Source organism: Esox lucius, chromosome 14 (genome assembly GCF_011004845.1).
Source record: "Esox lucius isolate fEsoLuc1 chromosome 14, fEsoLuc1.pri, whole genome shotgun sequence".
Lineage (NCBI taxonomy): Eukaryota > Metazoa > Chordata > Actinopteri > Esociformes > Esocidae > Esox > Esox lucius.
In genome coordinates, this window is record NC_047582.1 from 31,726,252 (window position 1) to 31,741,271 (window position 15,020).

Genomic DNA, 15,020 nt, shown 5'->3' on the forward strand with positions numbered 1-15,020 from the left:
TGTGTTACGACTCCTGAGTGACGCGTCGCCGGGGTCCTATGAGGAGCTGGTAGGTGCCTCAATCGTGCCTGTAGGAGCGGTAACCGGTTACCATAGTGATCATATACCATCTATGACTGAGCTGAGTCTGTTATTTTCTGAACTGAATCAACTGTATAAATGCCACATAAATGTTTTTGTTTTTTCAAAAACCAAACAATGTAAGTATCCTATGCCTGTAGACTTTCCCAGATGTGGCAGATTAGATTTGTTAAGGGGAATAGCTAGTCTGACAATAATGGCAAGAAGGCTTTTGCACTTAGCAAACACAGCAAAATGTGGAGACCATAACTATGCATTTAGGTGAGTGGACAGAGGCAAATAATGAATGAACACAAAAAGAATGGCAATTTATCGTCGTCAGGAAATAGTGTTTAGTCTTATCATTTAATCCATTGTACTGTATAAATTGACTGAAGTATGTTCTCTGTCGTGTAAGCCACTATAAAAATAATTATAACAAGTACATTTGTGTGGTGCAAAGTTTATGCAAACAACAAATAAAGGCCTACATAAACTTTTGACATCCTCTTATAGCAGGAAATCATGTTTTTTTTTATTGTACGGAGCAACGGAGGATATAGATTCTTAAATTAAATTAAATATGATGAAAAACATTTCTTAATATGTCATACCTCATTTGAAAGATATTTCTAATCTATAAATTTCATATTGTTTTGAAATTCTATAGAGGTATAGAGGGTTAACTGAAATTATAAGATTTAAAATGTTTAAAATAAGATTTTAAATGGCCTGTAGGCAATTTCTGAAGACAGTAAGGCAGGCCCAAGTCAGTCAAGTGAGGATCTGCAGGAGGGCAGCCACAGTAGATAAAGACAGCTTTTTAGTGCAAATCATTAGCCCAAACTACTTGAGCACTAGTTAAAGCCCAAATTATGCAAAATAACTAATTGAGTTTCAATCATTTGCTGACAGCTTGGTCCCCCCCAGTTAAAAAATCCTATCTGCGCCCCTGTGCAACGGTACGGTGGGCCCACGGTGGGTATCGCGGTTTGTGGGTCACAGTTTTTCGAGGTCTGAATGACACATCATGTTGTATCAGAAGTTGCGGGCCATGGGTCGTACAAATTTGGGCCCATTTACGCCATTTTATCTCACGGGAATCTGAAAAAAATACACCTTACAATGGCAGACAAATAATAACGCTAACAAAAACAATAGGGTTTCACCAGTGAACTGCTGAAACCCTAATAAAGAAAAGGTTTAGGCAAGAATGTACTATTTAACTACATCAGACTTTAGGACAACCTATTTCTATTTTTTTCTTATACTGCGTTATCATCTGATGCCAGATCTGTTCCTATCATGGCAGTCAATTATATTTAGGATTTGATCGCCGTGCAGACCTTTCTAGAGCCATGTGCTCTGAAAAATGGGCGGAGTTGTCGGCTCACACTTGCTAACACCCACATACTGTAGGTCAGAGTGCTGGGTTGAGCCTTACCTGTGTGCGCGTGCCTGATTCAGATTACACTTTTTTAAAACGTCATCTAGTTTCACCTCAGTTTTTAAAAGTAAATAAGTTACAAAAATATGTTTGGTAGTTTTACGTAGTCTATTTTCAGAGTGGCTTTTCTAAAACTGAAAATCCGGTTTATAGACTAGGCTATATTTTATTTACAATAAAAAATATTTATTACTGACAAACGAAAGTAAGTGTTTTGACAAGAACATTTTCCATTTTCCTTATTTTCCATTGTGTATATTAAGGGCAGCCCATTCATTTACCGTACATTGTGAGCGAAGCAACAATCGAAACTATACCGGCCCCATCAAACGTCTGTATAGAATTTCACTTCCTACATTTTCAAATGGGATGTGAGCAAACATCTCAAGGGGTTAAATTGTTGGCTTTTCTAGCTAACAGAAACACCCCAAACAACTGAAGGAGTCAGTCGCGACAAGGATTCTATGCTTTTTACGTTTTCTAAAAACAGATCAAATAGACAAATCATTAACTGTGTCGTATGCTGTAGGGTATCTTTTTTGTTTTAAGAATTATTGCAATCGTTTTAACCAGTGAATTACATCGATTACTGATATTTTCAGTCGCATGTTCCGTGTTGGGGAGTTTTAACTTATGAAAAGGCGATCTTTCGGAAATTAAGACATTTTGGAGACCGAACGAGCGTTTAACCTTAGTCCAAATATCTGTATTTTTATAGACTAGTTCACATACGGATACCGCGAGGATACTTTAAAACACGCTTCCACTGCGTGTACGGTTGTTGTCTACCTTCAATCGGCCTGTCGGCAAAGATGACTCCGTGTATTGGATTTATATTTGGACCCAGACTATTAATGCTTTTAATTTTCGGTCATGTCAACGCACAGGTCCCGAATGAAGCTGAGTGCAGCGGTTTCATTCAGGGCCGTGACGACTTTGTACTTGACACTGAAGACGCTGTCAAATCGGGAGCAAATTTAATCTCGTCCCCAACTGTAAACGTTGTTGAGGAGTGTAAAAGTCATTGTTGCCAAGACCCAAAATGCAACTTGGCTCTGATTGAGAACGGTGCAGAGGAAGGCTCGGTTAAAACCTGTTTTCTGTTTAACTGCCTGTACAAGAAGGAGTTTGTTTGTAGGTTTGTGAGTAAATTAGGATTCAGAACTTACATTTTGGACTCCGTCTATGAAGATTACCTGGGAGAACCTGAAACCACCCGTGGTAAGGGCAAGACTCGACTCACTCCAGTTACTGTGACAGGTAGTCGTTGATTTATTTTCTTTTAGGCCGGCGGACCAGTTTCCCAGACACAGATTGGTATGGGACCAAGAAAACTAGGTTAAGTCTGTGTCCGGGAAACCACCCTCTATGGCCATTTTAACCCCCACAATTGAAAAGATGTAAATCCCACCTCGAGTTGTTTGTTTGTTTGTGTGTGTGTGTGTGTGTGTGTGTGTGTGTGTGTGTGTGTGTGTGTGTGTGTGTGTGTGTGTGTGTGTGTGTGTGTGTGTGTGTGTGTGTGTGTGTGTGTGTGTGTGTGTTTGTGTTTCTAAACTTAACTATATAACAGGGATCAAAATGTCCCTAATCTCTAGTTAAATCAGGAAAACGTTTCCCCTCTTCCTATTTTAGAATAAATTCTACTTTTTGGCTTATGTGTTTGGTTTAGGGCAAAAGTAACATTTAGGGTTAGGCATTGCTGGTTAGGCATTAGTGCTAGGTTAAGTTTAGGTATACAGGTTTAGTTGTTTACCTTAGGGTTAAGATCAGGTTTAGGGCAAACATTTGAATTGGGATCAGGGTTAGAATTAGGGTACATTTATGCCTAAACATTAGATTATTGAGCTTCTGGTTAGGGGAAATATTAGGTTTAGGGTATGGGTTAAAAAAAAAAGGGTGATCAACTTTGGACAGATAAAGTGGGTTTTATTGTTGTCATTGTTCTGGTCCTTTTGCCTGCCTTTACCCCTGCTCTCAGATGACCATGATAAGTTCCCCATTGCCAAGACGGGCCAGGACGTCGTGGTCCAACCCAACGAAAATGTGACGCTGAACGGCATCGAGAGCTGGGACGACGAACCGATCACTGACTTCCAGTGGAGCCTTTTGACCGGGAACCAATCGGTGGTGTTTACGGTAAGAGCATCCGCTGTGATTCTCTCACATTATCATTACAATTAGCTATACGGTTTGAAGAAGTTGTCCCTGAGAGAGAATAGTCTTGGACAGTAATGATGAATGATAATGAGCTCTTTGCGTATTGTTACTTTCATTATCATCTCCATTAGTGTCCGTCCTTTGATTGTACAATTCAGAATGTGTTATTCCGAGTTGTGAACAAAATAGTAAACTAGTTTAATTGCTAACCAACTGCGTGGTAAAAATACATCATAAATTGGCATGAAGGTATGATTTCAAATTCACGTCCCTCTTTAATTCCTTCTGTACTTCAGCTTGCAAATATAATAACATAGACTTTTCCTGAACTTTTCTGAGTTGGAAAACACGTTGGGAGGAATCTCAGACCACTGATGAGTACTATCAAACCACCCAATTTGTTCTCACCCACAGCCTTCTTGTTATGTGAGGTACTGAATGGGTGACAATATTGACCGCTAGCTTTTGGATATGGTATGAAATCAGAATTCCCGATTTGTAGAACATATAATATCAATCAATATCTTAATTGTATTTTTTGCTCATCATTAATAACTGTCAGTACCCCACAGCAGAAGTAATCCAAGGGTTTGATGTTTTTCCTAAATCTTTTCTTTTTTCCATTTACAACCTTCAAGAAAACACAGTACAAGGATCAGGTGATACTGTCCAGTCTATACCCTGGGATGTATGTGTTCCAGCTTAAAGTCACAGACTCCATTGGCCAAACATCGACCGATCAGGTCTCCGTCCTCGTCCTCACTCCTGAACAGTCTGACAGTGAGTACTGAATTATGGGAACTGTGGTCGTGTGGAGGCTAGGATGACATGCAGATGCCTTGAGTGTTTTTCGTCCTACCCGCGCGCATGCCGTCTGAGTCCTTCAGTGTTGGTCAGTTCCAGTTCCAGGTACAATGCTAGTTCAGATTAGTGGTTCTTAAACATCTGCCAGGGACCCCCAGTCTCACATCTCATGTGTTTAGGTGTACCAAAGGTAGCATTCCTGAATCAGCTTGTCTACTAGTTATGATCTCCTGGTTCGGTTCAGGTGAATTTGTTTGGGGCTACAACCAAATGGAGATGACTGGGAAGCCAGGATGTGTTGGAGGAGGATCAATGAAGGCTGGGACAGCTTGCATATTAGGGAAAGAAATTCCCATAGCTTGCCAGTAGCTACAATAAAGCAGGAGAAAGACTTTTGCAGGACAGGTGCTCTGTGGAAAAATGCTAATTTATGAACGTAATCATTTAAAATACTCCTTTAACCAACCAGGGCCGGGTTTCCCACAGGGATCAATGGACTTAGTTGACCTGTTTATTCCGCATAAATGAGGCAGTCTACAGTTTTACCCACTGGTTGGTAATGTATCCCTGAAGTGTGTTTTGCTACTTAAAATGGCCTGATTGTTTTTTATCGCAAAAGTTGCAGACTTCTCTTTATTCAGTCAGTTGACCAAGTATTGTCAGATTCACAGTAAGCCATGAAATCCATATTTAAAAAACTAGCAGGTTCTTTGAAGTACTTCAATTACAATCTATGTCATAATGATCAGTTTGTTTTGTGAATAAAGCTGGCAATTTCTTCCCTACATAGTAGCTTTATAACTGTGAAATGTAGTCACTTCATAGGCTCCATATGTGACTACTTGCAACCACTCCCCGGTTAAGCTACAGCCAGAACAGGTCTGGCATGATTGAGTCATAGCCAGTTTCTCAGGGCGCAGGAACACACACACACACACACACACACACACACACACACACACACCCACCCACCCACCCAGACAGACACCCTTGTACCACCAATACGAAAGGCGTGGAAACATTTATTGGCTAAGCTCTCCTTTATTCTACAGAATCACAATGTTTTGGTGTTGCTTAGGCATGTTAAGGTTTGATGTCACATTCACAGAAAGGGAGGAGGAGGCAACCAATCGGCCATGTGTCTGGTGGCTTTGCCAGAACAGGAAGTCTTAAGACCCTAGACGCTTCTGTTTCTGTTTTGTAAAATTGCAATTTCTAATACCCTGGTCATTATTTGGTATTGTGTGTAGATTCATGAGGGGGGAAATCAATTTAACCCGTTTCAGAATAATGATGTAACGAAATATGGAAATAGTGAAGGGGTCTGATAGGACTTCAGATCACAAGGCTTATCGACCCTCAGGTAGAAAGCTTTTTCTTTGTTTCTGTTGGTCTCACAAATCCAGAGGTAAATATCCTCTTTCAGATTTTAAGAATCTACCCCTCCGCTCGTCCTGTTCACAAGGCACCAAAGGGAAAAACAAGAAATGTTTGGGGGGGGGGTTGTTGCTTTTTTGAATGCCGCACGTCTTTGTCCTCACAGACGTCAGTTAACCCTAATTTCCACCTGGCTACAACTCTTCCGTTTGTAGGGGTGGGGTCAAAAGCGGAAGGCAGTACCTTGTGTGCAAAATGACCAGTAGTGCCTTTCCCTAAGGCTTTTACGATTGTTTCCCATGCCCCATCGCGTGCCGGTGTCTTCTCAGTGGTAGCACCCTGCTTGAATCTGGGATTCCTCCTGGTCACAGGGGCCAGGCCGGTGAATGTGTTTTATGGTCTAGGAGTGGTTCACCCAGAGGGGAACCGTGGCGGAGACGGTTTCACAACTCTGAAGCTAGGAATGTCACACACAGAGACGTTACGATTCCCTATTCTACGTGACAGTTAGCAGTACGTTACATACGTTTCAAAGTAACACGTTGTTTCAAGAGTGTGTCTGCAGAGGCTCTACAGATTTTCTGCTATCAGAAAAATGTTAACGATCTACTAACCCCTAACCCTTATCGTAACATTTACCTAGTTGTAACCATAGCAAGCAGTTGCTCAGCAACCGAGTTTATTGAATGTCAGCTAATGCTATGACTTTAGATTATCTACAGACAGAAATTATGGTCTAGGAGTGGTTCACCCAGAGGGGAACCGTGGCGGAGACGGTTTCACAACTCTGAAGCTAGGAATGTCACACACAGAGACGTTACGATTCCCTATTCTACGTGACAGTTAGCAGTACGTTACATACGTTTCAAAGTAACACGTTGTTTCAATAGTGTGTCTGCAGAGGCTCTACAGATTTTCTGCTATCAGAAAAATGTTAACGATCTACTAACCCCTAACCCTTATCGTAACATTTACCTAGTTGTAACCATAGCAAGCAGTTGCTCAGCAACCGAGTTTATTGAATGTCAGCTAATGCTATGACTTTAGATTATCTACAGACAGAAATTGGGACTCTCAAAATAATGTGTAACCCGTTTCATGTCTGTCGTCGTGTTCTCTAATGGTGATTCTTTGAAACACACCTTTGTTGACACACTGTCATCAGCCTGAAGGGGTCGTAAAAAGCAAACGTATGAAGGAAGACCACCTCTAGTCTGTTGAATCTCAACCCTGGCCTCGCCCCCCCCCTCCCCCAGCCATCTGTTGCAACTACACCTGAGCTCGCTTACTTGGTTCAATGGACTCAACTAACTGTCGGTTATAAATTAGATGTGCTAGTTCGGGGTTCTGGTAAATTGTGAAGTCTGGGTGTCCTGAAAGTGGCTGGAGAACTACTGTTGTAGTGGTGGCATCGGTGTGATTTTGGCTAGATGTTCTGGGTTTAAAGACTGGCTACCATTTGGTATCTTACGCTGAAGGTCCAGATTAACCTGTTTTAGCCACATGTTTTGGGCTTTTTGATAAATGTCTTTATTGCCATTTAGTTACAGCCATAGTACACTCCGATAACCTATCGACATTCAGCCTGAAAGCCGCCCGGTTTGACCATGCTGGGAATTAGATGTCAGCAGTCCTTTGTCCTGGCTCAGGTACGACTCTGGGACAATGATGAAATTTCCCCTTGTTGGTTTCAAAACATTTATCACAAAACGGTGTAGTAATGCAGTTTCATTCATGCCCGGAATCTATTACAGGTTATTAAGCCTGTGCTTAATTAGCCATGATATGTTATGTTGTATGTTCATCGAAGCAACAATGCTCTAAACGTAATGTTGAAAGTTAATGCTCTGGGGAGAGTCCCCCACCATATTCATAATTTCCACACCCATATGTGTATGCAGCTGTGTCTAAACTCAGCCCAGATCACATTTCCAGGTACATAGTTTGGGACAAAAGCGTTAGCCCTTTGTTTGAGGGCGCGCACACTACCGTAGAAAACATTTGGGGTCACTTAATGTCCTGGTTTTTGAAAGAAAAGCTAAGTCGATCAAAAATACAGTGTAGAAATTTATGTTGAGAAAAAAAAAGACTGCTGATTTTCAATGCAATGTCTATGTAGGAGTAAAGAGGCCCATTATCAGCAACCGTCAGTGCTGCGTTCCAATGGCAAATTGTGTTTGCTAATCCAAGTTTATAATTTTAAAAGGCTAACTGTAAATCAAAGGTAATGTATATCAACTCAGATTACTGAACATGAATTACTTAGGTTGAATGTTTCTCATAGGAAAAAGAAATAAAAAGCAAGAACAATCCAAATCTGACACCAAGTATTTGGCTGTCTAGGAGCGATAGCTGTGCATGTCTGTACAGGCAGGGAGCTCCCTCTTTGAATATTTCTGCCCGTTCAGCTGACACTTGTATGCCCTGTGAAATGATTGACTTGTGCAGAACAATAAAGCATACTGAAACTCTCCGACCTTTAATGGAAATCTAAGTGTGACTGCTCAATCCACACTAACTGTTTTGTTGAGGAGGTTGATAGAGACCCTTCACCTCTCCTGGTCTCCAGACCCCAGGAGTTGGTTCAGGATGTACCTAAAGGAAATGGCCATTGCCTGGTGTGACTCATTCCTGTAGTTTAGATATACAGCCATATGTAGAATGGTGACACTGTTGGACTGGGTTTTTCCTGTTGCATCGTCAATAACTGTCCTGGCCTGAAAGGTTTTGTATTATGGTAAAAAAATCACTTCTATATATGGCAGGTGCAGCTATGCTTCCACATTACAGCCATGCTATATAAAACACAAATTACTGAGCTGTTATGTGAAGTCTCTGTTTGTTCAAAAACACAATTTACCCTCATAATGCTGTCTGACTTGCCCACCCAGGTCACTGTTTGATCCCTAAGAAAGTGGGTCCTTGTCGAGGGAGCTTCCTTCGCTGGCACTACAACGCCGCGTCAAAAAGCTGCGAGAATTTCACCTTTGGCGGCTGCAAGGGTAATCACAACAACTATCTGAGCCAACAGGAATGCTCTGACGCTTGCGAAGGAGTCCCAGGTAAGGCAACAACCGGCCTGGCCTGTCCTCTCCTCTGTCTCTCGTGTGTGTGTGTGTGTGTGTGTGTGTGTGTGTGTGTTTTTTTTTGTCTTTTCTGTCTGTCATTATCCGACTGACTTTAGTTGTCTCATTTACTTCAGAAAGGGGAACAAGAGGAATTCATCCCGAAGGTGAGTCTTAAGAAATCATAGACGCTAACGCGCTGATTTGTCACGCTATGTCCCAATCTGGACTAAGGCGCAACACTGTTTTCATTGTCCATGCACACGACCATACTAAGCATCGGCTCTTCCCCTAATGTGACCGTGTGTAGCTGAAGACTGTGGATCTCCCTGTGACCCTGGTCAGTTCACTTGTGGCAACGGCTGCTGCCTCGAACCCGGCCTGGAGTGTGACACCATGAGCCACTGCAGTGACGGCTCTGACGAGGTGGCGTGCGACAGTCGTGAGTACACCAACGGTGCCGCTTGTTTCGCCGCGCCGCCACGTCTTTCTTTGGCTGGGGTACAAACATGTATTCCTGCTTGAAGTGTGCGCCTCTGAGGAAAAGGAAGGGCGGAGCCAGTGCCATCACTCTGTAAATAATGACCGGAAATTAAGATATTTGCACTGTTATTAGTTTAATAATACATTTAACTAATAGGCTAAAGCTAGCCAACAATAACGAGGCTCCCATAGTGAAATGTAGCGTGGCAGGTAATCACAAACGGCCCGCTGTCAAACATGGCCAGAAGTCAAACGCAAATGGCTATAATGTTGTGTTGTTCTGTTGACGTGACACCTGGTTAGTTATCTAATGGATGTACAGATGTTGTTTGCATCAGTCAGCCAGTTGGCTTTTTTCTGATCAGCTGTCCCAGTGCTTGTGAAAGTGAGTCTGCTGCAAATCAGGGTGTCAAATCTATTACAAGTGACGTGTAACCGCTATGGAAATGTACTACATACCTGTACAATGTCCCAAACGGCGTTCCACATTTTAGTCCGGTCCATCCATTATCAGGGCGCCAGTGAGAACGAGTCTGTGATCAAGTGGACCCAAACAGAACCGTCGTCAAGGTTCCCGGATGCGGTTCAGTACATCTAACAATGTCATACTGCTTTTCACAGTCAACCAGACCTTCAGCCGTCTCCTGAGGCTCACCGTGGACAAACACAAGGGTGAGTGGACTTGTAGCCCTGACGTGGCCCCTCCACCAAACCAGCGTTTGCCGTCTCTAATGCCCCACCCGAGCACTGGTGCCCGTCCCAGTCACCCTGAGGCCCGGAAGAGGAGGCCTTTAGTCACCGCTTCGCCTCCTTTCCATGCCGCCGCCCCGTTTTTTTTACAACACACACTGTGCATTTCCCAGTGGGTGTGTAGGTTTTCACAAGTGTTCCTGTACTGAACCCCCCTCTCTGTCTGTCCCCACCACCACACAGCCCAATGTACCGAGCCCCCCAGGACGGGTCCGTGCCGCGCCAGCCACACCCACTGGTACTATGACCCCATCAAGACGAAGTGCCATCGGTTCACCTACGGCGGATGTGACGGCAATAGCAACAACTTTGAGGTGGAGGATAAGTGCAGCGCCACCTGCGAGGGAGTGAACGGTACGCAGCGACACGCCCATAGTGGGCGTGTCCACCCAGTGAGGACCGGGGGCCACTGGGATGTTCAGGTCTTAATGATTTGGATTAAGAGGCCCTGAGCTTGGCATTCAGAAAAAACGGTTTACTCTGTTCTGAAGGTTTTTCTGTGTTTTTGCTCTCCGTATAGAAAACGACCTTTTTGTTAGGTCGAATTTCAAACGCCAGGAAAACGAGGAGGAAAGCCGGTCAGGTGAGTGTGTGGAGAGCCTTACCTTTTTCCATCCCCTATCCAGCATCACGATTCGTTTAAATAAAAAGGGACAGTTGGTCAGTAAGGTGTCATTGTACGAAACGCAATGGGGATGTTTGGATTACTCTGGTTTTCCTGAGGACGCCAAAAAAAATATTCCTTTCCCTTCCAGTCTAACACACCTCATTCTTTAATTTGCTCTAGGAAAAGTTAAATGAGCAGCATTCCTGCGGTCCTGCAGACCGTGCGATCCTGTCGGGGGCGGGGGGTGTAATTTGTGCGAATTAACTTCCTGGTCAGACCTTTTAATGGCGTGTCTGACTTCCTGTGTTGGTCCAGGCTCTGTCGCCGTTGCCGTGGTGTTGGGGGTGGCCATCATGGCCCTGCTGGCTGTGTTGGGCTACTGCTTCCTGAAGAACAGGAAGAGGCGGGCGCAGCACCAGCCCGTGGCCACCAGCATCCCCAGTGACACCCCCGTGTACAACAGCACCACAAAGCCCATCTGAACCGTGGACTTGGACGGGTGCCTCCGTGAGAGCTTTGGGCCAATGGAACCATCGCTGGTTTTGAAGTAGTCTTTTTGTCTTCCCGAGTGTAATTCATTGGTCGTCCTTCCCGTTCCTTAGCGATTACCCGCTACTTTAAAAAGGTACTCGATGGTGACGTCAGTCCTATAACACCTAAAAATCAGTTGAGTTCTCTATCCCCTTTATGTCCTGAACCAACGTTCACCTGCCTGGCTTTCAGGATCTTGGTGTATATTATGTTAATGTGTAAGCAAATTACCCTGGCTCACATGTGCAGGCCGGTGTGCGTGTGTCCGAAAACAGCCGCATGCAGTGAGTAAGCGAAGCAGTAAGAGACATTTCATATTAACGCTGCGTCAGCCCTCATCGGGATGACTTGGACAAACCGGTTTTTGTTTTCACAAATTAAGGTGTCGGTACATCTGCATTGCAACTGTTCTGAGGAGCTTCACTTCCGAGGAGGAATGAGCTGGGCACATATCCAAATGCTGGGAATATGTGGAATCGTTTGTTTTGTTTTGTTTGGAACTCAGTCTCAGGTGAAAACGACTGCGTGTTTTTTCACGTTCTCCTTTTTCCTTAATTTAAATGTTTAGTTATTGGCGAGGTCAGTGCTGGGTGATTTGCATTTGATGTTTTCACATGCAAATTTATAACAAAGCTGATGTAAATGTGTGTACCAATAAATTAGCTATGTACATTTGATATAATGAAATTAGGGCTGTCAAATGATAATTTGCTGTGATTAATCTTATCTTTATTTTGTCTCTTCATATCAAGAAGTTTTAAGGACACATTTTACTTAACCTCAAGGTTTCCTTGTTTTTATGTTGCATTGTAGATTCTAACTGTATGAGCTATAGGATGTTTTTAGTCATGTGCTGATGCGATTGCGAGGAATGTTTCAACAATCTGGGCAATTTTAGTTATTAAGCTGCTTTTTGTCATACATCTGTGTCCTGCATGAAGGAATTTACAGGTTCTGTGGAACAAGGAACAACGCAAAGCATACATGAACAGGATGTTCTAGAGACACTGCGTTAACGCTAGTTGGAATTTGAGGAGTCGTTAAGTAGCAGGTTCCCTCGAATTGCACGGACAGACACAAATGGCATCCACTAGTTCGCCTGTCTGAGGAAATCTGGGTCTTCGTTGACAATATCCCAGACTATCCCCTCAGGTTTAGGGTTAGATTAAATAATGCACTGCTCTGAACCTGTTTCCACATGGCTTTGTGGATTTTCTGTAAAATAATGTATTTTGGAACTTTTCTGTGTGAGGTAGACAACTATGATTCCAGATAGTTCGCACAAGCATCACAACATTGTAACTCTGACAGGACTGACACTTTGGTTTCTGTTTTTTTTTTTTAAGCTATGTATTCGTGTATTGGTTCTCAATTCTTATGAAACGCAGTTTCTTTACTGTGTAACAGCCTAACCTCGACAGCCAGTCTCTTATTATTTTCTATAATTGTATTTTGTCTGTTGTTATAATAAAATATTATTCAATATAGTGTTCTGTCTAATTGCCTCTAGATGGAGACATTGCATCAGCTTGTCCACAGTCTTTATGTTGTTTTGTTAAACGTGCAACTTAAGAAATCCAACAGATGCTCCTATCCAGAGTGAGTTAGTCTAGTACTGAACCAATAATACACCCTCACCACTTCCTGTTAGTTATGTCCAATTATTCTGTTTTAATTTGAAAGGTAGATATTGTGTGGATGCGGACTATATGTAGTCTGCAGAAATTGCTTGCCCATGTCTATGATGCAGTGCTGTCTAATCTTTAAATCACCATGTATGGTACACGGTTGCTGTATACCATCGGAGTATCTAGCTGGAAGTGGCCAGCATTGTGTCTGGATGTGGAGATTAGAGCGATCTAAAATTGGTCAGGGTAGACAAATGACACCATATGCTCTGGATAGGTAAAGGCAATGTTTGGCATTCTTTTCAAATGTTGTAACTCAAAACATGACATACCTGTGTCCTTTGCCTTGACTGTTGTTGACCTAAGCTTGCTCACAATTGTGTTTACGTAAATCCATTCCTGAAGCGGGTTTGAAGGTTCCTCACCAATTCTGAATGAAGGGGCCCTACCCATTCTCTACCTGAAGCTGTAGTTGTTCGTCCCTGTTCAGGATAAGACCGGTAACCTGATCTGTGGTGAGGAGCAGCTTTTAATTAGCTTCAAGTGAAATTACACTTCTGTGGGTTTCTGTCCGAGGATAGTATGAATAGAATGCATGCTATGCCACTGTATGTCCAGGAGGGGGAGCCCTTAGTGTGCATTTCCTATCCACAACAGATAAGGATCTACTGACTCAAGGGTTTGTGTCGATTAAATTTGAACTCCAGTCAGTTTAAGTATGTGAAAAGGAGCACTCTTGAATTCAGAACAATTGGGAATCGATGTGGAGTCGAGTTCACTTTTTGAATTTGCATTTGATAGAAAACACTTTTCTACAAAACAGTCACATGGTTATGATAGTTTTTTTTTCAACCAGGTAAATTGACCGAGAATATATTCCCTATGTAGAAAATGACAATTATCTTGCTCAGAACTGCGATTTATTTACTAGGTAACCTGATTTACAACCAATTCCTATTGGTCAGATGTTTTCTCTGCCAGGCTACATGTCAGGAGATTGTCTTGTCAATGCCTCTTTCCTTCGGAGGATGAAAAGTGGCAGTCAACATAAACCGATTGGGTAGGGAGAAGCCACGGATCATTCACACAGTATCCTTCATCTTCCTGGACACAGGCCAGGAACATCGAATTTAAACAGGAACTCACAGCCTTAAATCACCCCCTATGATAAATGTACAGACATTTAAGTGGAACAGTCTGTTTCTGTACTCCTGAGGGATTCCTTTGTACAATGACATAGCCAAGCAAGTTGAATGACAACACATTCCTATTTCCAGCAACTACTTGCTTAGGAATTATGGTTAACTGCCTGGCACAGGTACTGAACATATTTTACCACGCCGGCATGGATTTGATCTAGCCATTTTGTGATTGGTCAAACGCTGCAACCGCTAGACTCACAGTAACCCACCCCATCAAGGTTTAAAAGAAGAACTGTATAAAATCTGAGGTCAATGCCCCTTACCCTCAGAGACTGGCAATCAGCCAACAGTCAACCAAAATGGTTTTAGTTGGGCGGTACCAGAGAGAGAATTATTCACCTTCCCAGAAAATCTGACTAGGCCCACAGTCCAATTATTTCCCTCCAACGTATGAACCTGCATCTTAGACATTAACAGATGCTCTAATGAAGAGAAGCTCCCAGTCAGTGTATTAAATTTTAAGATAGCTTCGACGCTGTGTACAGTAGCATGTAAGCAATAGAACTGGAATAGTGGAACCAGGGTTTGATGTATTTAAATCCTGAAGGGGTGAGAGAATGAGAGCAAGCTTAGAGGAGGTGTAGCCAACTGGAGCTTGCATGTGTTGTGTTGGCATGTATGCTTGCAGTAGACTTGGTTCCGATTTTTGGCATGCATGCTGCAGTGGACACGGTTCAGATTCCTTGGTAATATGCAAAGGGAGTGCCGGATTTCTTAACCCGACGAACCGTTCACCTTTCGGGTTTAAATAAGAGGGCATTGTTCTCACGCCTTCTTTACCAAACGCCCCGGTGTGTGTCAACCCTCAGTTTTGTGCACACCCTAGGAGTAAGCAGAACGAGTGTTCTGACATTGATGTGATAATATCATACACTGTTGTTGGAAGAGTCGGGATAGAGGCCCAATATT

The 15,020-nt window shown here is 42.9% G+C and overlaps 1 protein-coding gene across 2 annotated transcripts; it reads left to right on the top strand.

Annotated features, from left to right (window-relative positions):
- The first annotated feature begins 1,620 nt into the window (after positions 1-1,620).
- Positions 1,621-12,768, top strand: LOC105021702 (kunitz-type protease inhibitor 1). Of its 2 annotated transcripts, none has more exons than XM_010889532.5 (10): positions 1,621-2,767; positions 3,486-3,643; positions 4,303-4,444; positions 8,737-8,907; positions 9,048-9,077; positions 9,221-9,352; positions 10,015-10,065; positions 10,327-10,497; positions 10,664-10,726; positions 11,066-12,768. In XM_010889532.5, exons 1-10 carry the CDS (start codon positions 2,320-2,322, stop codon positions 11,230-11,232), a joined length of 1,533 nt encoding a protein of 510 aa, XP_010887834.1. In that variant the 5' UTR covers positions 1,621-2,319; the 3' UTR covers positions 11,233-12,768. The 2 variants fall into 2 exon arrangements, with proteins under 2 accessions (XP_010887834.1, XP_010887835.1); XM_010889533.5 differs by having other exon boundaries at positions 1,626-2,728.
- The last annotated feature ends 2,252 nt before the right edge of the window (positions 12,769-15,020 follow it).

Coding starts and splice junctions, on each gene's coding strand:
- LOC105021702 (XM_010889532.5), top strand. CDS start 2,320: ATGACTCCGTGTATTGGATTTATATTTGGACCCAGACTATTAATGCTT. Junction 10,066..10,326: donor CACCGTGGACAAACACAAGG/GTGAGTGGACTT, acceptor ACCACCACACAG/CCCAATGTACCGAGCCCCCC. Junction 10,498..10,663: donor CACCTGCGAGGGAGTGAACG/GTACGCAGCGAC, acceptor CTCTCCGTATAG/AAAACGACCTTTTTGTTAGG.